The sequence below is a fragment of the Nannospalax galili genome, unplaced genomic scaffold, assembly GCF_000622305.1.
Source record: "Nannospalax galili isolate Female #2095 unplaced genomic scaffold, S.galili_v1.0 scaffold475, whole genome shotgun sequence".
NCBI lineage: Eukaryota > Metazoa > Chordata > Mammalia > Rodentia > Spalacidae > Nannospalax > Nannospalax galili.
The window spans coordinates 3,347,650-3,373,789 of NW_008339435.1; the positions used below are offsets into that span (position 1 = coordinate 3,347,650).

The following is a 26,140-nucleotide window of genomic DNA, read 5'->3' on the forward strand; positions in this document are numbered from 1 at the left end:
CTAACCACACACCTATGATTGTAACTATCAGCTGAAAACTTACCCATGTGAAAATGTGAAATCTCAATTTAAAAAATAGCTGATTATCAAGAAAACTCTTTAGCTACTATAATTTCAATTACAAAGTTCTACTCAAATGACCTTTAAAGGCTATTTACACTTTTAAGTTTTAAGCAGTCATTCTCTCTTCGGTCACATGAATATTCAAAAACACAAAATTGCAACAGGGTATAAAAAAATGTTAAGGTATAACAAAGACCATTTCCCATTTTAGTCATGACGGAGTAACCAGCACCACACAAGTTCTGCCACTAAAATCTATGAAAGACTAAAATGTAAGGCAATAAACATAGTCCAGAATTTTCCATAGGAAGAGAGTCTTCAATTCTTTAAAAACTACCAAAATCACCCTGCCTTTCTGTCTTTGACAACTTTACTTATTTTTCCCCGGGGGTTTGCTAGGGATCAAATCCAAGGCCTTGTACAAGCTAAGCAGGTGCTCTACTACTAAGCCACATCCTCCAACCCCTGTAGGCAGTAAAACAACTGGGGCTAGCAATCAAACAGAATACAGGCAAAAAATTTAGAGCTCTTGAGTGTCTGAGGAAGAAGAGCTAAATTTGATGAAAACCATCAACTTACAGATAAAAGAAGCTATGGGAACCTCACGTAGAATGAACTGATTGAGGATGTGTTATCACCATGCTCGGATTTAGTCTTTTATTTTTTATCCCTACTTTCCACTCAAACTTCATTGTATATATATTTTTATGCAACCTGCTTCAAGTTATTTCTGGAAAAAATGTGTTAAAATTGCCTCTCTTTGGAATAATATTCTATAAAAATGCATGCGAGTATTAAATAAAATGCGAAAGAAAAAGTCTCTAGGCATGGTGGCACTTTAAACAGCTATTCCCAGCACTAGACCTTACTGCAACACAAACAGAAAGTGACTATGTAGTTATGACTGTAGTACATTGTATAGTGCAGTTAAATCTTACAGTTATGGTTTAATACTGCATCTTTGTATTTGTTTACATTTCTCTCTATCAGATTAATGTAGCAGTGTTTAAATTTTGGTTAACTTTTGCTAACAGACTGGTATGTATTTTATGGAAATAAATGAGAAAGCAGACTACTATCTATGTAGACATGTATTTACAACACATTCAGTATACCTATTACTTGAATGTTTTTTCAGACTGTCACAAATCTCAAATAGAAAAATGTGTAAACAGGCTCACACAAATCAAAGCTGTATGTTCAAGGGCTGTGTGATGGCTTGAATGAGAATGTCCCCCATAGGCTCAAAGTATTTGGGCATTTTGTCCCCAATGATGGTGCTGTTTTGGGAAGTCTTAGAAGACATGGCTATGCTGGAGGAAGCACATCACTGGGGGCGGGCTTAGAGAGTTCTTAAGCCTTGCCTGATCTCCAGTCACTCTCGTTTCTTGTGCCTGTGTGACGATGTGAGAGCTCAGCTTCCCTCCTCCTCCAGCTACCTCTGCCACCGTGTCTCCCCACCACGATGGATTCTTGCCCCTTGGAACCATAAGCTCAAATAAATTCTTCCTTCTATAGGTCTTTGGTCAGTGTTTCTATCACAGCAACAGAAAAGTGATTAATACAGGCTGTATATACATAAGGGGTTAAATAAGCCAGAGAGTAAACAAGTGACACTGAACCCAATGCCCTAGGACTCCAAATCTATTGTCCTTCCAGTTGTGATATGACTAGGTCCAAACAGACAGTAAAGTTAGACTAGGAAATGCCAACACTGGTGATTAAAGTAAAAATTTTCTACTAAAATTACACTGTTTTGGGCTAGATATGGTGATGCACCCCTTTAAGTTCAGCACTCTGGAGGTTGAGGCAGGCAGATCTCTGTGAGTTCAAGGCCAGCCAGGGCTGCAAAGTGAGATGTTGTCTCACAAAACCAAACAAACAAAAAAAAAAAACCCACCAAAAAACAAAAACAAACCAACCAAACAAAACTCCAATGTTTTAAACAGACATTTATGTGAGGCAGTTATATTTCTTTTACCTGAACATTATTATTTGGATGGATAATCTGTCTGACTGGGAAACATTTCACCTGCCTAGTACTGTAAAACAGAAAACATGGACGTTCACCTCAAGGCCAAACTTAATTAGACACAATAAAATGGACCAGAACAATCCCAAGTCCACAGAGATTAAGACAGACCAATATACCTAGCTCAAAAAAAAAAGGAAAAAAAAAATGACCATTTTCATTTTTTTAAAACAAAGTAGAAGCTAGTACCACTATAGTCTCTGCACAATAACTATATGGCCTATGAAAAAAAGTGGATGAGTCACAGAGATTAACACAAACATTAAGGCTGAAATAAGGCAATGCCATCATTGCATCAACAGCTCTTGATATGGTCTTTTTACCAAAAGTATATGACAGGACAAAAGAATGTGGTGGGGCTGGAGAGATGGCTCAGTGGTTAAGAGCACTGGCTACTCTTAAGGAAGACCCAGGTTTGGTTCCACACGGTGGCTAACAGCTGTCTATAACTCCAGTTCCAGGGGATCCAAGGCCCTCCACTGGCATCTGCAAGTACTGTGTACACATGGTACAATTATACACATGCAGGCAAAACACTCATATACATAAAAATAATCAAAAACAAGTGGTGCTCAGTGATTGATTTTGCTCATTCCCCCACCCCATGTTTTCATCTGGAAAGAGTCAACCATTAATTTGTCTAGACAGAAGAGAAGGGTCTAATTCACAATTTATTATCCATTGGGTAATTTCAAATCACCAGCTTACTGTCATGATTTGGTTAAAAGATTTAGACTTGAGGTAGGTCTTAAGCATCATAATATGTTAGTATCAGAGACCAAGTAGGACTGATTTAAATATAATGGTGAACAGATGTGTCCAACAGGGGCTCACTGATAAATTCAGCAAAGGTTTCTCAAGGCCTATACAAATGTCTAGAATTATTAAAAAAATAACCTGGGACAAGATATTTCACAGATAAAGAAAACCAAGGTAGAAAGAGAGAATGCTCCCGCTCCCTTACACACACCAAATTCGAAAACTAAAAACTACCAGAAAGTATGGCTTTTTGTAACTGCCTAGCACTGAGAATACCATACCACATAACATTAGCCTGGAAAAAGACCCAAATTCAAAGTTGAAAGTATTATTTCTCCTGAATGCATACTGATTTTACAATACTATAAAATGGATCACTTCTAGTCTGAACTATATATATACACTGATTTAGAAAATAAAGTACAGCCTCTAGCCCATCTGTAGTATATGACACCTGAAAGAAACTCATACTTTAGTGAAGCCTGAACAAAGGCAGGCGTCTGAATTGCAAAAGGCAAGTCTCTTCTTCTTTCAGTACTACTGAGCCATATAATCCACACTTGGGTGTGATTTTTTGAAGTGCCTAGCAACACATTTTTATGTAGATTATGGAAAAAGACTGTAAGTGGAAACTGTTAAAATTTTGGACCAGAAAACTTCTGAATACTAAAGGACTATATGTATATATCTATATATATATATAGATATAAATTTGCAAAAAGGTGTTACTAGTAGACATTAATCAAGGCTGACTGTATGACTGGAGAACATAAATTAATCCTGAACCCTGAAATACCTATCATGTATTCAGTAATGAGAGAAACTCTAATATAGAAGGCAATATCCAAAGTTTCCTGTAAAGTGAAACTGATTTCTTTTTCTACAAGAACATGGAAATCTGGACAATGCTACAATACTCATCACACTTACATCTTTTTACTACAGGGGAACCACTCAAAAATATTTTGTTGTTGATGTTACTGAAATTCTATGGTAACAACTATACAACAAAATAATCTGGCAGCAATGTAGACAGAAGAAATTTAACATAACAGACCCCAAAGTAGACAGACCAGTTATAACTTAAGTAAATAGCATTAAGTGATACAATCACGTGTCTAGGCAAAATACAATGGAAATGCAGGCCTGGGCATGGTGGCAGGACCGTATGTTTGTAACCGTGGCAAGACAGTGAGTTTGAGGCCAGCTTGAGTTACATAGCAACTTTACAGCCTAAGCTACACAGTGAGACTCAGCCTCAAAAAACAAACATTAACAACAAAAAATGAAAGTGTATAAGAAGGAAGATATGATACTGTTGTATATAACAGTTATATATCTCTTAACAATCAAACAGGTTGGGTTTTGTTTTTGTTTTGTTGTGTTGTATTGTGTTTTTTGAGTCAGGGTAGACCAGGCTGGCCTTGATCTCACAGAGATCTACCTGCCTCTACTACCTGAGTGCCAGGATTAAAGGTGTGGGCTACCATACCCAGCAACAAACAGGTCATATTATGTCATTAGAAAATTATATCACTGTCCCTCTAAACTTATGACGGATAGTTTGAAGGTTGAGTTGAGGACAAATAGTCAATGAATTTACAATCATTCCTATATAATGATGCTTCATAAAAACCCAAAAAGTCAGTACATGGGGAGCTTCTAGGGTGCTGAACATATGGACAGAACAGATCTACAGATAAACCAGAAAGAACACGGAAGCTTCACATCCCTCTCCCACACCATGCCCTATGTATCTCATGTAGTTATTCACTTGTATTATTTAAAATACCCTCACAATACATTACATCATCAAGTGTAAATAAAGGAGGTCCTAGAGTTCTGTGAGCCATGAAGGCTTATCAATTTACACATGGCATCTCAAGTAGGGGTACTCAATGAGAGAATGCCTTTAATGAGTTGGATCTTACTCTAACTCCAAGTATATAGGCGTTCTAAGTGAATTAAATAAAGGACACCTAGTTGGTGTCAGAAAACTGGTCACATTGAGGGGGAATAAAATCCACAGAAATGGTCACAAAAATGTCCTGAGGCTGAATGTAAAAATAGGAAAAAGAGAGGCTGGAGAGATGGCTCAGCAGTTAAGAGCACTGACTGCTCTTGCGGAGGACCCAGGTTCGATTCCCAGCACCCACATGGCGGCTACGAACCATCCTTAACTCCAGTTCCAGGGGAATCCGAAACACTCTTCTGACCTCTGCGGCATTGCACGACATGAGTGCACTCACATACATGCAGGCAATACATTCATACACATAAAATAAAAATAATGAACAAAATATTTTTTTTAAAAAAATAGGAAAAAGGTTTCTTCCCCCCATATTTAAGGGGATACATTAGGGCTGAGTGTGGTAGCACAACTGGTAATCCCAGCACTCAGGAGGCTGAGGTAGAAGGAATACCACAAGTTTAAGGCCAGCATGGCCTATATAGCAAGTTCCAACCCACCTCAAAAGGGGGGAAGACACATAATGGCACATTAAATTACTTAGTACTAACATATAAGTAGTAAAAGAAAAAGGGAAATTATGAAAAAAAGATCATTGTTAAAGCTACCCTTCTTGGCGTAGTGGCGCACACCTTTAATCCCAGCACTCAGGAGGCATCTCTGTGAGTTCAGGCCAACCTGATACATAGTGAGTTACAGGACAGCTGGGGCTACAGGGAGACCCTGTCTCAAAAAGACCAAAAAAAAAAAAAAAAAAAAAAAAAAGCTACTCTTCCACCACCCTCTACCCAAAACTCCTACCCCTTAAATTTAAACCATGCCCAATAAAGCTATTTCATCATGGGGAAAAAGTATAACATTTTCCTTTTCTTACTCTCACCAACAATTTTAAAACTGGGGTAAGATGGCTCAGCCAGATAAAGGCACTTGCTGCCAGGCTTGACGAACTTGTTTGATTCCTGGGACCCGCATGACGGGAGTAGAGAATAAGCTTGACAAGTTGTCCTCTGGCGTCCACAAACATACAGCACATACAAACTCCAAAAAATAAATGTAATAAAAAATTTAATACTATGTAAGAAATCTGAATGATAAAAAAAAAAGTATCTGGCTTGGTTCAGCAGTTAAATTGGTTCTGCACTTGCAGAGAACCCAGGCTCGATCCCCCAGCACCTACATGGCAGCTAACAACTGTCCATAACTCCAGTTCCAGGGAATCTGATACTCTCTTCTGATCTCCACAGGCACTGCACAACATGGGTGCACTTAAAACACATGCAGGCAATACACTCATACATATAAAAAAACAACAAATAAAATGTATCTTTTTCAAAGTATCTGGCTGAAGCCGGGCGTGGTGGCACACACCTTTAATTCCTGCACTTGGGAGTCAGAGGCAGGCAGATCTCTTGTGAGTTCCAGGCCAGCCTGGTCTACATAGTGAGTTCCAGGCCACCTGGGGCTACAGGGAGACCCTGTCTCAAAAAGACCAAAAAAAAAAAAAAAAAAAAAAAAGAGTATCTGAAGCTGTGAAAAAAAGAATGTCTTTTTCTTTATTTGTTGTTGTTTTAAGACAGGGTTTTAGCATTATCTTAATATAATCAAATCTTGTTTTAAATATTGTATACTATACTGTATAGTCTGTACAATATGAGGAGAAATGAGTATAGAATTCATTAAGAGATTTGGGGCCTATACATGAGTGCTCTAATCATGGCTCTACCACTTGTACAGATTACTAGAGCTTTCTGAGAATAGATTGTTTCACCTTTAAAACAGTAATAATGCAGGGCTGGAGAGATGGCTCAACAGTTAAGAGCAGTAGCTGCTCTTACAGAGCAACTAGGTAAAGTTCCCATCATCCACATGGTATCTAACAACTGTTCATAACTCCAGCTCCACCTGGGGATCTGATGCCTTCTTCTGACCTCTGTGGGCAGTGCACAACACAGGTGCACTTACATACATGCAGGGAAACACTCATATACATAAAATAATCATTTTTAAAAGAATCATAATGCTGGTACCTTAATATCTCATGAATTAAAGCATTTAGCATTCAGAAAAGAACTTGGCTTTACAAAGCAAGGTACAGTAATTGTTAGCAATCAAGATTATGGTATCAAGTAAATTCAATAAATTCACTGAAGAAAGCATACAGTTAAGAAACATTTAAACCAGGCAGAGTCGTGAATTCCTGTAATTCCAGCTACTTGGGAGACTGAGTAAAACAGGAAGATTATAAGCTAGAAATTAGCCTACAACCCAGTGAAACCTTATTTCCACAAAGAAGGGGAAGGAGGAGACTATAGATCAGTTGGGGAGGAAGTGTCAGGGAGGAAGTGGGGGAGGAAAGGTGGAAAAACAGAAGAGAAACACATTTACTACCCTTTCTTGACAACAGATTTAAAATTTTATTTTTGTCCATTCACAAAATCTGTTCTTAGAAAATCACTAGAAAATTCTAGATTGTGGATGGGCTTGACCATCTCTTTCTTACAGTAACTAGATGCTATGGAAACTGGAGAGACTTTCAAGAATTTTGTTATATGTAAAAAAACTAAAAATTTTAGTACAACTGGGCATGGTGGAGCACACCTTTAATCCCAGCACTCGGGAGGCAGAGGCAGGCAGATCTCTGTGAGTTCAAGGCTAGCCTGGTCTACATAGTGAGTTCCAGAACAGCTGGGGCTACAGGGAGACCCTGTCTCAAAAAGACCCCGCCCCCCAAAAAATTTTAGTACAGTTCTAAAACAGTTCAAATGAAACATATGTTTAAGTGAATATTACTGATTTAGTTAAAATATAGTAAATACATGGGGCTGGAGAGATGGCTCAGCAGTTAAGAACACTGGTTGTTCTTGCAGAAGACCCGGGTTCGAATCACAGCACCCACATGGCAGCTAACAACTGTCTATAACTCCAGTCCCAGGGGACCCGACAGCCTCTTCTGACCTCCGCAGACAATGCACAACATGGGTGCACTTACCTACATGCAGGCAATACACGCATACATGTAAAATAAAAATAACAAATTTTTAAAAAAACAGTAAATACAAAGTTATGTATTAAATAGTATCTACGCTAACTATACTTCCTTGTTAAGTCCTAGTTTTCCCATATCTAATGTAAAACCAGTATTTATGCTTTGATGTTAAAACAAGATATTAGCCTTGTACATGAGAATATGTATCACTCATCCCCAAATGAATAAATACTGCCTTTTCATACTATAAACTACAGCCTAAACACATTACATTTGGAAAAAACTTATTTAAATCATAGGAATAGTAAACAAGAAAATAATACAATTCCATTCTTAAAAACACAAATCCACATTAACGATACATTATAACAAAAATTTATATACAATTAGTTATGAACATGAAAGCCATTAACTTAAAACATACTGCCTCAAGAATAAATACATAAAATTTGAACTTAAATGCTACAAGACAAAATTATGGGAGCAATATTTAAGAACAAGTATTTTAAAGTATTATTCAGTAAACAATTACGACTTCTGTACCTATGTTCTTTGTGCTCCAATAGCTGACAGTCTCTACATGTCAGTCTATCACATGTTTCACAGAAAAGTTTCAATTGCTCTTGTTTGTGTACAGGGCAAAAAACAGGACGCTGACCAGATGCTCCGACAGACTCTGTAATGAAATAAAAAAATATTTTTAAACAATAAAATTTTCACTAATTTTCTAAATTTTTACTGGTGCTAGTATTCAAAGAATATAACTAGTGGACTAAAAATAAAGCTAAAGCTAGGCATGGTGGCACACGCCTTTGATTCCAGCACTTGAGAGACAGAGGCAAGTGGAGGCAAGCGGAACTCTGTGAGTTCAAGGCCAGGCTGGTCTCCATAGCAAATCCAGGCCAGCTGTGGCTACAAGGAAACCCTGTCTCAAAAAGACCAAAAAATGAAAAATAAAAATAAATAAAGTTAAATGTAATCATTAAAGCTGTATGGATGGGGCTGGCAAAATGGTTCAGCAGGTAAGGGACTTGCTGTGCCTCATGACCAGAGTTCAATCCCTGAGATCCACATGGTGAAGAGAATTGACTCCTGCAAGTTGTCCTGACATCAAAATGTGTGCCATGGCATGTGTGTGCCTACACACAAACACACACGCACGCACACACACACACACACACACACACACACACACACGCACACACACACACAAATAAATGCTTTTTTGAGAAGAATAAACTATGTATCTTACCTGAGACATCTTCTTTTTTCCTGATCAAATGATCTTTAGTGAACTTCACTCTCTGATGTGCTTCAATGCATGTCTTACAAAGCCACTCTCCACACTCTACACAAAAACCTACTGCACTGGCATTGTCTTCACAACTAGTACATACCTAAAAAAAAAAAAAAAAAGCTAATCTACATTACATTTGCTAAATGTAGATCCACAGAATAAAACAGTGAAAACTTTCTAATTTGATCGCAAATATACTGATGAATTCATTATACAAACAATGTAATTATCTTAGCCATTTATTTTCAACAAAATTCTTTTCCTTATCATTTAGGTAGTAGGTTAAAAAAAAAACAACTAAGACTCAGAATATAAAGTCTATGCAAGATTTAACTTTTTAAGTAATGATCATAGTTTATTTCACCAAGTCTGAGTATGGAAGAAAGTTATCTTTTATTTCTAATTTGAAAGGCAGAACTATAGCCGAAATTAATCCTAAATTAAATCCCTAAATTAATCAATCAAGGGGTGGAGAGATGGCTCAGCGGTTAAATGCACGGCTATTCTTGCAAAGGACCCAAATTTGATTCCTAGCACCCACATGGTGGTTAACAATCGTTTATAACTCCAGTTCCAGAGGATCCTACACCCTCTTCTGACTTCCACAGGCACTGCACAACATGGGTGCACTTACATATATGCAAGCAATACACTCATACACTTAAAATAAAATTATTTTTTAAAAATTAATCATTTTTCTTATCATTTTCATTTTAACATCAATACAGGAATATAAAGAAAAATTGAGACTCATACCTGTTCTGATTTCTCATCAGAACTGCTAGGGGCTTCAGTTGTGTCTTTCACAAAATAATTATCCACAAGATCTATCTGTCTGCATTCCTGACGGCATACTGGACACCGTATTACACCAACTACAAAATAAAAAAAAAATAAAAAATAAAAAATAAAGCAACATTAAGATTCTTCAAGAGGAAGAAGAGAAAAAAAGGAAATTCTGTGAAGCTCACATGGAAACCCATGGAAAAGTCCCAAACAATGAGTAAAATAACCTGAGTTATTCTCTTGGGAGAAAATGAAATCCATTTTGGAAGAGAAAGCATGAATTAAAATGTCTTCCCCAAAAGTGTATATTATTAATATGTTGAATGAATAATGGCCTCAGAAGAAATCTTAACCTTCAAAGCCTATTAATGTATCAAAGAGACTCTGTAAATGCCATTAAGGCTCCTGAGATGAAAATTATTTCTGAATTATTTAGAGGGCCCTAAATATAATCAAGTGACCCTATAAGAGTGAGACAGATATAGATTAAGATATATTTTAACTTGGTTCAGAGATACTACTACCACGGGGACAACAATTACCTACACTTTCACCTATTAGTGAACCTATTAGTGTTCTAGTACCAATTGGAAAGGATAAATTTCTAAGGTAACATATGGGAGGTAAAGAACTAAAAACTAGCAAAGTTAATAGAACAAACTATATGTCAGCCAAGGGATTGAAAGTACAAATACAACACAAATGGCATGATCTATACTGAGCATGATGGCAAATACTGGTAATCCTAACACTTGGGAGGCAAGAGGATCCTAAATTCAAGGCCAGTCTAGACTACATAATCAGACCCTATCTCCAAACAGATGAAGCAACTCAAAATAAGCAGTCTTTCCCTTCACTGGTTTAAAGACCTCAATCAGTCTATTTTATGATTTATAATGTACAAAACTCTATGAAGCACCATATACAAAGACTGAGGTATAACAGAATTCTCAAGAACTGTGTAGTACACAAGCTACAGAACCATATATAATCATTCTGACAAAAAAATGAAAATGTAAAGAGAATATCTCATTCTAGCCAGGCATGGTGGCAAGCAGATATAGTCCCAGCTACTCTAGAGAGAGTTCAAGAACAGCCATCTTGAGCAACATAATTAAGACCCCTTCCTGCTACCCCCATCACAAACACACAAGTTACCTCATTCTAAAAATTAGACTATCAGATATCAAGAGTATATATACAGACAGACAGACAGACAGACACACACACACACACACACGAGAACAAGTAGTTTTGCACAATACTACATGGGGCAGACTTTACAAAATTTTGTATACAAAGATCATGCACAAAGGAAATACACAAAAATGAATTTTCAAACCAAAGAAGGGAAAAAAGAGAAAAGGTTGAAAAGTGAAAATAAAAAAAATTTTTTTTGGTCTTTTTGAGACAGGGTCTCCCTGTAGCCCCAGCTGTCCTGGAACTCACTATGTAGACCAGGCTGGCCTTGAACTCACAGTGATCCGCCTGCCTCTGCCTCCCGAGTGCTGGGACTAAAGGCATGCGCTACCATGCCCGGCCCAGAAAATAAATGTTTTTACATTTGAGGTGGCATGAATTAAAAATCTTAATCAAACAATATGTAACCACAAAGGAGGTAAGCATAACTAACCATGGGGGCAAGACAAGCAGTAACTAACTGATAAAGAGAAAAATCAGGAACTTCTAACCAAGAGTCAACACTGGCATTTACTGGTACATAAGTGTTTTCTTAGCAGGCCTGAATCCTCAAACCTGACATGTTCTTAAGAAAGGTCTATCTTAGGACTGGCTTGTGACTCGTTCCTAGGAAATGATCTTAGACCTATGGAATAGTCTGCCTCCTAAGAGTGTTTTATGATGTCTAAAGCTGTAGTCTATAATGTATTAGTCTGGCCAGGCAGATTATTCTAACAGTTTAACTAATGAGAAATTTTGTTTGCTCGGGTGTTTTGAGACAGATTCTCCCTGTAGCCCCACCTGGCCTGGAACTCACTATGTAGACCAGTCTGGCCTGAATGTCACAGAACTCTGCCTGCCTCTGCCTCCCATGTGCTGAGATTAAAGGGTAAGTACCACCACTCCAGCCCAAGACACTGTTTCATGCCCAAGGCCTACTGTATTCAGTAGGTAGACCAGAGTCCAAACAGCAGATGTCAGTTCTTGGGGGCTGCATGCCTTCAAGACTTGATCCCTTAGTAACAATTCTAGGCTCAGGTGAGACCCCTGTCTTTGCAGTACTCCTGTTCACTGCCCCATGTCATCACTGGAATAACACTGGAAAGGAGTGTTTGAAAGCTTATGTCTACACTTTTTCTCTTTGCTGATTTTTTAAAACTTTTATGATTAGCTGTGTATATGTATGTGCACGTGCCATGGAAGTCAAGGGATTTTTTTTTTTTAATATTGTGTGTATGGTTCCCTCTGGTTTTTTAAAACTAGCCTACTGACAAATTATACATACAACTAGATCAAGGAATATAACATATGTCTAGGTAAGGTTTATCTGAGAGCATTGCCCAAGCTTTATCTACATGGCACATGATAATCAAAAGTAGCAGACTGGTGGAACTAACCTTCTTGGATGTTTAACAGCCATACTATGAGGCCTATTCTAATCTGGACAGAGGGACACAAAGGACAGTTTTTGCTTCTTTCCCTCTTAGGTCAACTAAGTTCCAGGGTCTAAGAGCAGTTCTCAAAATGCCCTGTAACTGTGGTGAATCACCTGTCCTCTTGATCAAGGAGGCCATGGAGACCCCACCAGATGGACTTGAACCAGTGTCCAGTCTACAAAGAGGGTCAACACAGAGGAAACATTTCCTCCATGCTTCCAAGAGAAGCCAGTCACAGTCGAGTAGGACCTTTGACTTATCTTCACATAGAACTGGTAAAAGAAAGGAGCCAGGGACTCTTTTCAAGCCCATGTTACCCCTAAGGAACAGATCCTCAAACGACCTTAAGAGTAAAAATAAATTGTTTTATCTGGGCCAAGTGTAGGGTCTTAAACACTCAAAAGGAAAGTATAACCAAAGATTAATGAAGTCAATATAATTTTTTAAGACTCCATATGTATAGCTAAAGCCTACATAACAAGAAACAATGTCAGACAGGAGATACCTTCGAGTTATTGGCCAGGGTGGCCCAAAAGACTCTCAGACAGTAACCCAGCATAAAACTGGGAAAATGAACTGCAGACCCCAATCTTATCTAAAGGAATACTGACAACTGATTGCTGCTAGATGAGGAACAGCTGATCTTCCTAAAACAAGGATCTCTAGATGGGCTGACTAGATCAGCGGATGGACAAGTACTGGGGGAATGGCTGGGGGTGCCAACAACACAGTGGACAATAACAGGGATGACAGAGTATGTGGGCTCCAGTGGGGGGGGTGTGCTGTGGAAGGGTGCCATTTGGGAAGTGGGTATATAGAAGAATAAGATTGTGTGGGATGTTCTGTATGATATACACACAAGAAAAGCAACAAATTAAAAAGACTTGTATTTGAGGAGGAAGCATAAAAATTTACTTCATGTTAATTAGCAGAGGTGATAAATATTACCACTGAAATCTACGTGATGACTTTACATCCATACTCAGGTGCCAAGGATCCAAGTGTAACCAACTGTGACTAGTAATAATCAGATATAAAGACACATGTGCAAACATCTAAGTGTTTGTAGCATTAAAAATGTAGGAAACAGTGTATTTTAAAATGAAATAAAGATCTTCTTTAAAGGTTAAAAACTCATTCAATTTTATGTCTTATAGGGTTTATACTGAGTTCAATATTCTATAACTGTATTAATTCAACTGTGAACCTAAAAATTTACAGCCACTTTTGAAAGAGATATATCCTTGCTCTGGAAATTGTTACTGAATATGTTAAAGCTGTAATGAAATGCTTCTTCTAATCATGTGGTTATTAAATAAAAAAAATAAAATTTTATGTGTATGCATGTACTGCCGACATGTAGGTAAGTGCACCCGTGTAGTACAATGCCCACAGAAGACAGAAGAGGCTGTCAGATCCCCTGGAACTGGAGTTACGGACAGTTGTTAACTGCCATGTGGGTGCTGGGATTCGAACCTGGGTCTTCAGCAAGAACAGCCAGTATTCTTAACTGCTGAACCATATCTCCAGCCCATCAAGGGACAACATTAAGGAGGCAGTTCTCTCCTTCTACCATGGAATCTGGGAATTTAACTCAGGTCAAAGTTTGCATGGCAAACACTTTTACTCACTGAGCTATCTTGTCAGCCTTCTGCTTTTAATCTACATTCTTTCACTATAATAAACTGCAACTATCACAGCTTTTCTGAGTCCTATGAATTCAAGTAGATCTTACTTACCAATTTCAGTCTTGGAGGCCCTAGTTTCAACTAAGAAAGGAAGAAACAAATAAAACTAAGAACAGCACAAGTTCAAAAAAATTATTAAAGGAAAAACAGAAACCTATAAAAGCTAAAAATACCTACATATACACTCACATGTATGAAAAACATTTAGAAGGAATATGAAATTTACAACATGTAAATGAAGAAATTTTCTTTTTCTTGAAAGACACAAAAGATGGTGACACATTCTATATTCTGAGCAAGAAAGATGCAATATTGGGACTTGGTATATGAATCAGTGGTATAGTGCCTACTTGGCACATGCAAGGCCCTAGGTTCATTCTCACAGAGAAAAAAAGAAAAGGAAAACAAGGAGTAGAAGGAGAGAAGAAAGGAGATAAGCAGGCTCAACATCAAAGTAGCCATTATACCTAAATTATTACATGATTCAATGCAGTCCAATTGGTCAGTCTGTTTCTTTTAAAGCTCAACAAACTAATTCTCAATTTTTTTTAAATTTTCCAATACACCTAGCAGGCTGGAAACACAAATCCATTTTCATTCTAAATCCCCACCAGAGTTCCAGGCCAGCCAGAGGTACAGAGTGAGACCCTGTTTCAAAATCAAAAACTTGGAGTTGATAAGATGGCTCAGTAGATAAGGGTGCTTGCCACCAGGGATGATGATCTGAGTTCAATCCCAGAATCCACATGGTGGAAGGAGGGAACCAACCCCACAGGGTTATTCTCTGACTCCTACACATGCTCCATGGCACATGCACATCCATACACACAAATAACCATCAAAAGCAAAACATACAGCGAACAAGATGATCCAGTGGGCAATGGTGCTTGCCACCAAGCCTGAGGACCTGAGTCTGATCCCCAGGACCTACATGGTAAAAGGAGAAACTGACTAATTGTCCTCTGACCTCCACATGCACTCCATGGCATGTGTACACCCATATATATGTATGCATACACAAAATGAATGTAAAAAATTAAAATACATAAATCCCTACTAAAATAATATTAATGAATTTACAAGATTACCAAAAACCTAAAAGTCCCTGGAATCCCAATGGGATAGTGATAAATTCAAGTCTACAGCTATCAGCAAACCCCACCTCTCTGATGATCATTTATCCTCTGCCAAGGTGCTGATCCCACAGATAAAACAGGTGAAAGTTCTTTAGAATATTTTGATATATGTGCCTTTATGTCAACACATTTTAAAATTAGACAAATATTTTCATAAGGAATGAAACATTTTATATTTTCCAAATAAGTACCCTCTCTGATTAGTATATAGCATATGAGTGTGCTACTGATTCACTGAGTACTAGCTGCCATCTGGACATTATACAAAACTAACACAATCTTCAAAGTCAAACCTACTGACCAGTTTTATGCAGTACTGTCCAGACCTAATTCTATCACTTCAAAGCTCAAGTTCTAAGAGACCTATTCAGACTTATTACACTGGTTTTCTTTAAATACTAATTTATTAAACATTTTTATTTGGGGGAATGAAATGAGATCTGAGACTTTGAAAGATCAAAACAGGGCTGGAGATGTATCTCACAGTAGTGCACTTGCCTTGCATGACCACAGCCCTGGATTCAATGCCCAGCACTGAAAAAGAAGAGGGAAGGGGAAAAAGGAAAGGAAAAAAAAAAAAATACAGTAAAGCCTTACTTTAGCACATTAACAGAGGACCTACATGGTGAATGACATAAAATAGCTGAGTTACTGGCAAGTGAAATAAACTGTGCAAGCCTGCTGACCCAGTAACTACTTTGAGAGATTAAGAAAACATTCCAAGAATCTATGTTGGAGCTCTTTTTTTTTTTTTAAACTTAATTCACACACAAAAAAATGGCTTATGAAAGTAATGAAGACTTTGAGCGCTCTGCCATCCGTGTCTCTTGTCTGATGCTTTCCATTCAACTCTGCACTCTTTTTCTCACTCAATTTTTAACTTAGACACTTGAAAATTGGGACTGTGGTGGAAAGAGAAACCAACCACATGAAACATATTTAAATTTCCATTAATACAAGGGGTTTATTTGTTTGAAACAGGGTCTCATTAGGCAGCCCCAGCTGGCCTTAAACTCAGACCAGTTTGTCTCCTGAGTGCTGGGATTAAAGGCATGTGTTACCATGCCCAGCAATAAAAAATTCTACTCTAAATTTTACTTATAACAGTATCCAGTTAAGATTATTTTCAGTTACTGCTCCCATTTTATCTTTTTTTTATTTGTATGAGTATACTGCCTGCATGTATGTTAAGTGCACCCACATCATGCAATATCCACAGGGGTCAGAAGAGGGTGTCAGATTCCCCTGAAACTGGAGTTACAAATGGTTGTCAGCCATCATGTGGGTGCTGGGAATTGAACCTGGGTCCTCTCCAAGAGCAGCCAGTGCTCTTAACCTCTGAGCCATCTCTCCAGCCCCACTGCTCCCATTTTTAAAGGTGAAGAAACTGAGACTGAGGGACCAGGAAACTTTCTCAAGGACACAGAGTGATATAAAGGGGGTGGGGGCACAACGAGAATCTGAAATGAAGATATAAGAGTCTGTAGCACAAGTTCTTGAAAACAATGCTAAATCCTTAGAGATGATGAGGGATTGCACATTAAAATTTTGAGATTTCATCTCACCCCAGTCAGAAGGACTAACATCTAATGACTAGAAAACAAAGAACAAGAAATATTAGGAAGGTTATGGCGTTGGCAGAAGTGTAAAATGGTACAGCCACTATGGAAATCAGTGTGAAAGTTTCTCAAACAAACTAACACTAGACCCAGCTAACCCACTCCTGGGCATATACCCAAAGGACTCTATATACTACACAGAGATACATACACACCCATGCTTATTGCTGCTCTATTCACAAGAGCTAGGAAATGGATTTATTCATTCATTCAAGATGTACATCAACTGATGAATGGATAATAAAAATGTGGTACAGATGGGGGCTGGAGAGAAGGCTCAGCGGATAAGAATAGTTGTTCTTCTAGAGGACCCAGGTTCAATTCCCAACACACCACATGACGGCTAACTGTTCATAACTCCGATTCCAGGGGATCCGACACCTTCTTCTAGCCTCTGCAGGCAATGCACACACGTAGTTCACTTACATACGTGCATGCATATACACATAAAAAATATTAACTGTGGTACATATACACAATGGAATTTTAATCAGCCATGAAAAAAATGAAATTAAAAGACTTGTAGGAATTTACATTAACTGAGGTAAATCAAGGTTCAGAAAAAGAGCCAGTTCTCTCTCACATGCAGATTCTAGCTTCTAAATTTTTTTAAAAACAGAAAATTATTTTTTAAAGTAAATTTATGCAATGATTAAAAGTTAATTATAAATGATTACTGGGAAAGTAGTTTGTTTCAGTTATATATGTTTATGTGGGAGTGTATGTAGGGTCCATAAGGCTCTGGTCAGAGGACCAGGAAGCATGGGCATGCGTGTGGGTGTGCATGCATGTATGCACTGGGGCAGAACATGCCTTTAATCCCAGCACTTGGAAGGCACGTAGATCCCTGATGGAGGGCAGCCTATTCTACATAGAGAGCTCCAGGCCAGCTGGAGTTGGGGAGACACTGTTTAAAAAAAAATAACCAGTAGAACATATATGATGTTAAACAGAGCTACTGTGGGTGATAAGGTTTAAGAAGGGATGGAAGGCAGGGAGATAGGGGAGAAAAGGTGGGGGAGGGTCAACCAAAACTATGGACATATGAAAAAGCCCTAAGGAAACATGTTACTTAAATAAAATTACAAAATAAAATTACGAGGCTGGAGAGATAGCTCAGCAGTTATTAACATTTACTACTCTTGCAGAGGACTGAACTCCAAAAAGGACCTAGGTTCTGTCCCCAGCACCCTCATCAGGAGGCTCACAATTACCTTCAACCCCAGCCTCAGAGATCTGACATCCTTTTCTGGTTCTGCAGGTACCCATACACATATACACAGAAACAGACACATATGCATAAATAAAAATATTTTAAAAATAAATTAAAAGGAACTTTAAAAAGAACTGTAATAAACTCTCTAATTAAAAAGACAAAATAAGAAACTAAACCAGGAGAAATTTAAAAGATTAGAAATGCAGCAGATACCCAACGGACTTGATAAATGAATGCATAGGGGCTGGAGAGACAGTTCAGTCAATAAAGTACTTGAGGACCTGATCCCCAGTACCAACTTAAAAGGCCAGGCTTGAAGGACTTGAAGAGATAGTTCAACAGCTAAGAGTGCTTCCTGTTCTTCCAGAGGATCTGAGTTTGGTTCCCAAGACCTACATCAGGAGGCTCACAACTGTCTTTAACTCCAGCTCCAGGGGATTCAACACCCTCTTTTGACCTGTAAGGCACCTGCACACACAGTATATATTTGCAAAGACACACACATATAAATAAAAGTAATCTTTAAAAATATTTACTTAAGCCAGGCATGGTGGTGCATGCATTTAGTCCCAGCACTTGGGAGGCAGAGGCAGGCAGATCTCTGTGAGCTCAAGGCCAGCCTGGTCTACACAGTGAGTTCCAGGCCAGCTGGGACTACAGGGAGACCCTGTCTCAAAAAGACCGGAAAAAAAAAAAAGAAAAAGAATGACTTTTAAGTAGGAGGAGGACTTGGTAAGGAACCCAATGGTTCAATGAGGGAGTAAAAGAATAATGGAAGAGATATGATCAAAGTACATTATATATGTATAAAATTGTAAAAGAATGATTAGCAAATAGAAAGCTTATTTAAAGAATGACTTTTATATTTTTATAAAAAATATTTACTATCTGGTCCTTCAAATAAAGTTTACTGAGTGATTTTTTTCACTGAAGCAGCCAGCCAGAAACTTCAAGCTAGCTCTTACTCAATTCCAAAGTACAGGGATTTTGAGTCTTTGAGACTGTGGTGGTTTGAATGAGAATGTCCCCATAGGTTGCAAGCATTTGAACATTTTGTCTCCACTTAGTGGTGCTGTTTCAGGAGGTCTTAGAAGGTATGGCTATGCTGGAGGAAGCACATCACTGTGGGCAGGCTTACCGAGTTCTTAAGTCTTGCCAGATCTCCAGTCACACTCTGTTTCTTGTGCCTGCTTGAAGATGTGAGCCTCTGCTTTCTGATCCTACTCCAGCCACCTCAGCCACATACCTCCCGACCATGATAAACTCTCACCCCTTTGGAACCATAAGCAAAATAAACTCTTCCTTCTATAAGTTCCCTTGGTCAAGATGTTTCTATCACAGCAACAGAAAAGTAACTATTACGCAGACATTCACAGGACAGAGGGCTTTTGTCCACATGTGCACACAACATGTGCTTGTGTAAGCAAACTTACATGCAACTAGGTACTCTTTTTAATGCAGGAAGGAGGTATGAAACTGTACAGACCCAAGAATCATGGGGGCCACAACCATGAAGACCCAGGGTTCTACAGCTGTTTGGATCCAGTGCATCTGCTTATTTACTGACTCCTATAAGAAGTCATCTAAATTCTATACTTAGAGACTCAGTCACTCATGAAAAGATCAAGATAGATCTACTTCTCCAACCCCATGTGTACTAGCTGAGGAACAGTGAGGGTCTATCACACTTGGGATAAGACATTTAATTAGAAAATGAATTCAGTATAGGGCAGCTGAAACAAAATGTGTCATGTCTACCATGGTCTGCTGGCTCACAACTGACCAATAACCACAGCATCATGCCCCAACATGATCCTGTGAAGGGAGTTACACTCATGAATAAGCAATGAACAAGTATACCTCATTTAAGGGACTTTAATAACTTGAGGGAAACCAAGCTGAACAATCTGAACAAGCTGGGAGATTCCTACTGAGGCATAACTAATGAAAGAAACAAAAGAAAACTTGAGTTTAAAAAAAAAAGAGGAGGAAGAACTCTCAGAGAAATACAATTTAATTACAAATATAAAAGAAAGAGACCTGATAGAATTAAATAAGCATGACCTCTACATTTCAAAACCTGGAAGGTAAGTAAAATAGAACAGTAACTATAAGAAGCAAATTAGTAGCCAGGAATATCAAATTTAAAAAAAAAAAAAGACCTCAAAAGCATGGATTCAATAAAAACAGAAAAATGAGATTTTATAAAACTTAAAAACAATGTAAATAGCCTTCAGAGTGGGAAAATACTTGCAAACTAGCCTTTGGACTAGGACTTAATAGTCAGGATATACAAAAATAACAAGTAACAGTAATAGCTATGATCCAAACTAAAAAGAGAATGAAGCTCAGTCATAAAGCACCAGGCTAGCATCCAATCAATTCATCCCCAGCACCAGAAAGGAAGGAAAAAAGGAGGGAGGGAAGAGGGGTAAAAAGACACACTTCTCAGGACATAAAAATGGTGAGAAACTACATGAAAACTGGTCAAGGACTACAGAGATACTCAGCTGGTAAAGATGCTTGCCATCAACATTGATAACCTGAGGTCAAGCCCCATAACCCAAGGGGTAAAAGGAGAGAACCAACTCCACAAGTTATCCTCTCACTTCCACATGCACTCCATGGCGCACGCGCACACGCACACACACACAAAATAAAATAAATAAATAAATAAATGAAAAATGTACACTATCACTGATAAAGAAATGCAAACCAAAGCCACAATGAGTTATGACCTCACCCCAGTTGGAATGGCTATTATCAAAAAGACAAAGAAAAAAAAAAGATGCTGTTGGGAAGTAAAAGTGGAAACTCTTATGCACTGCTGATAAGAATGTAGATTAGCATAGAAAACAGCATGGAGGTTCTGAAAAAAACCTAAAACTTTCTTTACAATCCAGTTATTCCACTATTGGGTATATATTCAAAAGAAATCAGCATGCTAAAGAGATACCTGAATTTCCATGTCTACTGCCGCACTATTAGTCAAAATATGGAATCAAATAAGGTGATCATCAATAAATGAATTTTTTTAAATGTGAGCCACATACAAACACACCATAAAACATTTTTCAGTCATATAATAAAAAATGAACAGACGGGGGCGATGACGCACGCCTTTAATTCCAGCACTTGGGAGGCAGAGGCAGGCGGATCTCTGTGAGTTCAAGGCCAGCCTGGTCTACATAGTGAGTTCCAGGACAGCTGGGGCTACAAGGAGACCCTGTCTCCAAAAAAAAAAAAAAAAAAAAAATCCTAGGGCTGGAGAGATGACTCAACTGGTAAAGGCACTTGCTGTGCAAGCATGACCGAAGTTTGATCCACTGAACCCATAAAAAAAGATGAAAGAACCAACTCCATAAAGTTGTCCTCCAGCCTTTGCATGCACAAACGCACTTAAGCACACACACATAATAAATACAAACTAAAAATTTAATAAAAGTACTAGAATAACGCCAGGCATGGTGGTGTGTGTCTTTAATCCTAGACCTCAGCCCTCAGAAGGCAGAGGCAAATGGATCTCTTGAGAGATCGAAGCCATCCTGGTTCATGTCGTTACTTCCAGGAGGGCTGTGACTAGGCAGACCCTGTCAAAAAACAATCAACAAAAAAACCAAAAAAAGAAAAAAAATCCTAGACTATACAAAGGACTCAAAAAAAATTAAATACTAAGACAATCCCAACAACAGGCAAACACATTGAAGAGACAGCTCTCAAATAAAAATATATGAAAAATGTTCAACACCCTTAACCATCAAAATGTTATTGAAGGACTGAGGAAATAGCTGAATTAAGATTAAACCATTTGCCCAGCAAGTGTGAGGATCAAAATTCAATCCCCAGAACCCACACAAAAGCTAGGTGGTCAGGTGGGCATGGGGGCCCACCTGTAATTTTAGGCTCTGGAGATAAGCAAGACTAGCCATATCAGTGAGTTCTGGGTGTGACAGACAGAACCCATCTCATTAATAAGCTGAAGAGCTATAGAGGATAATTCCTGACATCAACTTTGGGCCTCCACATGCATGTACACCAACACACATGCAAAACATGCATGCACACACCTCCCTCTCACCCCTTCTTCACACACACACTCCACGCACACACACAAATGTAAGAAAAAAAAAACTACACTGAGATTGAGATTCCATCTCACCCCAAGCAGAATTGGCTATCATCAAGAAAACAAGGGGGCTGCTCTTCAGAAGACTCCAGCACCCACATGGCGGCTACTATCCCTAACTCCAGTTCCAGGGGATCTGATGGCCTCCTCTGGCTTCTGTGGGCATTGCATGACACAGGTACATTTACATACATGTAGGCAAAACACTCATATACATAAAATAAAAAATTTTTTAAAATAAATAAGGACAAATGCTGAAGAGGATGTGGCTAGGAGGTGCTGGACAGATCCCTTATACACTTTTATTAGATTATTGCTAAGGATTTCTTTTTCCAGAAATATTCTTAATACATAAATGGCAAATGTGAGATTCTTATTAAGGTGGTCATACATATATTAATGATGGATATGCATGTCGATCATTCACATTAAATTTCCTTTTCATAACAGGAATTATAGAAGAATCCAATCCCTAAACAAACAGCAACATTTGGAATATAGATCATTACCAAAAGAGATCATTACTAAAAGAGAGGTGCCTAACATCATTTGAAGGTCAATTACATGCCATTCTTGAGCTGGAGCAATGGCTCAGTAGTTAAGAGTGCTCACTGCTCTTCCAGAAGACCCAAGTTCAGTTGCTCGCACCCACACTGGGTGGCTGAAAACTGCCCATAACTCCAGCTCCAGAGGACCTGATACCCTCTTCTGCTCCCCCACCCCCAGGCACCAGCACACATGTACATAGACATACATATAAATAAAAAGATAGTTTTTAAAGTAAATGAAATATGCTTTTCATAAGTGTTCAGGAAATTCTAAGCTTTCTGGTAGAAAAATGTATATTTAAATACAATTTATAATGTAATTTATATATAATTTTGGATTCAAACCATTTGTAGAGTTACTTTTACATGATTTCTGGGCTTTGGCACACACTGTTAATCCCAGCACTTGGGAGGCAGAGGCAGGTGGAGCTCTGTGAGTTCGAGGCCAGTCTACATAGCGAGATCCAAGACAGCTGGGGCTACAGGGAGACCCTGTCTCAAAAAAGACAAAAACAAAAAAACTATCCATATATTTTGTCAATGTTGAGATAGGATAATTTTGCTATTGAAATAACAATGTCACTCAACATGAATTCACTGCTGATAATGTATTTTCCTATACATGCTACGGGGTTAGATTTTTTTTTTTTTTTTTTTTTTTTTTTTTTTTTGTCTTTTTGAGACAGGGTCTCCTTGTAGCCCCAGCTGTCCTGGAACACACTATGTAGACCAGGCTGGCCTCGAACTCACTCACAAAGATCCGCCAGCCTCTGCCTCCCAAATGCTGGGATTAAAGGCATGTACTACCACACCTGGCCTGGGGTTAGAAGTTTTAATATCTCACTTAGTATGTATATATACTATAAAGTTATCAAGAAATCATTACTGTCCACTAAAAGGCAGTATTAGATTTACAATCTCTGTTCATTAGGTAATTAGACTTTATATTTGTAACAAAAATATTTTTATGATGTAATATAATTCTATAGAAATCTGATAGCTCTAACACAATGTTACTAGAAGTTTTGTTCACTTTTAATGATTTTTAGATGTTTTTAATGGATAGACAATGATTGTATCTATCAACACCATCCATAATTTCTTTAGCGTATAGATACAAATTTATGAGACTTATAGAAAATAAATCTGTAAGATTTATACATAACTAGGTTGACCACATTGAAATGCTGTTCATATGGGTTTATGCTTTCTTTCAAAACAAACTTTCTTAAAGTTACTCTGCTTTTAATAAAATTTTTAAAGGACTAACTTTAAAGACAGGATTAAATGTTTTAAGTTTCTTGTTAATTCTATATGCCTTTTAATAGAATTGGGGCTCATTTAAATTTCTGTTTAGGGGCTAGAAAGATGGCTCAGCAGTTAAGAGTGAATACTGATCATACAGAGAACCGAACTCAAGAGTTCCCAGCACCAACTCAGAAGGGCCTGTAACTCTAGCTGCAGGGATTCTGACACCTCTGATCTCTGTGAACATTAGCATACATGTACACATAATTTAAAACTAATAAAAATAAAAGCTTAAGGGCTGAAGAGATGGATGGCTTCTCTTGCAGAGGACCTAGGTTCAATTCCCAGCGCCCACATGGAAGTTAAGAGCCATCTGTAACTCCAGTTCCAGGGAATCCAACACCCTCTTCTGACCTCCATGGGCACTGCATGATACAGGTGCACCTACCTATATGCAGGCAATACACTCGTACACATAAAATAAAATATTAAAAATTAAAAATAAAAACTTAAAGTTTCTGTTTAGGCTGGTCTGTATGCGTGCAGATGCACTCACCCATGTATGAGTATCTGGAGACCAGAGGTCAACATCAGGTGTTGTCCTGGATCATTCTTTACCTTGAGACAGGCTCTCTCACTGAACTGGACAGATCTCATCTCAGTATCAAAGGACAGTCAAGATCAAATCACTAGTTCATAAGTAATGTTTTCACAGAAAATTATTTTTTGAGATGCCTCATTACATATCCTAGCCTGACCTAGAATTGGCAATCCTCCTGCCTTAACCTTCCAAGTGCTAGGATTATAAATGGGAATAACTGGGTGTCACCACATCCAGCCTAAAGTTTCTATGACTCGCTCCATATGATAAAGCATCAACAAAAACAAATTAAAAGTTACAAATAATATTATACCTAGAACAATCATTAAGAAACTAGTCAAACTGAAGAAATAGCATGGGATGGGATAAAAAATGCTTGTGGCCTGTTCTTTCTGGGGAGGATACTTTAGTCCTTGACCTGGCATTTGTGAGAAATTTTTTTTTTGTCTGTGTCCACCAAGAGTGTGGCTTTCAGTACAGAGTTAGTGAGAGCAAGAGAGGGAGGAGTACATGCTGCTCTTGATTCTCAGAACCCTTGTCAGTGGCTGACGACTCCAGCATCAGAGAGATTTGCTACCACTTGCCTCCAAGGGTATCTTTACTCACACATGCACATACCCACACACAGATAAGACACACAACTTAAAAAATAAAAATAGGGCCAGGCATGGTGACACACACCTTTAATTCCAGCACCCCGGTAGCAGAGGCAGGCAGATATCTCTCTGTGAGTTTGAGACCAGCCTGGTCTATACATAGAGTTCCAGGCCAATTAGGGCTACATAGTGAGAACCTGCCTCCAAAAAAGTAAAAATCAAATGGATAAATGGATGGATGGATGGATGGATGGATGGATGGATGGATGGATGTCCCTATATAAAATCATTTTTAAAAGTATAAAATGGTGACCAGGCGTGGTAGCCCACGCCTTTAATCCTAGCACTCAGGAGGCAGAGGCAGGCGGATCTGTGAGGTTCAAGGCCAGCCTGGTCTACATAGTGAGTTCCAGGCCAGCTGGGGCTACAGGGAGACCCTGTCTCAAAAAGGACAAAAACAAAAAAACTATCCATATATTTTGTCAATGTTGAGATAGGATAATTCTGCTACTGAAATAACAATATCACTCAACATTAAGTCACTGCTGATAATGTATTTTACTATACATGCTATGGGGTTAGAATTTTATTTTTATTTTTATTTATTTATTTATTTTTGTGTATGTCTTTTTGAGACAGGGTCTCCCTGTCACCCCAGCTGGCCTGGAACTCACTATGTTGACCAGGCTGGCCTTGAACTCACAGAGATCCGCCTGCCTCTGCCTCCCGAGCGCTGGGATTAAAGGCGTGTGCCACCATGCCCGGCTATAAAATGGAATCTTTTTTAAAAAAATACTTATTTTTAAGATGGAAGCAACCTAAGTGTCCCTCAATTGATGAGTGGATAATGAAAAT

The 26,140-nt window shown here is 38.3% G+C and overlaps 1 protein-coding gene across 2 annotated transcripts in view; it reads right to left on the bottom strand.

The window, feature by feature from the left end:
* Positions 1–26,140, bottom strand: part of Trim33 (tripartite motif containing 33) — a 111,536-nt gene that overhangs the window by 56,710 nt on the left and 28,686 nt on the right. For both annotated transcript variants that reach the window (XM_029563996.1, XM_029563995.1), the window contains exons 3-5: positions 9,863–9,981; positions 9,062–9,206; positions 8,353–8,485 (exon numbers count right to left, since the gene is read on the bottom strand). In XM_029563996.1, coding sequence (XP_029419856.1) covers positions 8,353–8,485; positions 9,062–9,206; positions 9,863–9,981 — 397 coding nt within the window. The remainder of the gene's footprint in view (positions 1–8,352; positions 8,486–9,061; positions 9,207–9,862; positions 9,982–26,140) is intronic.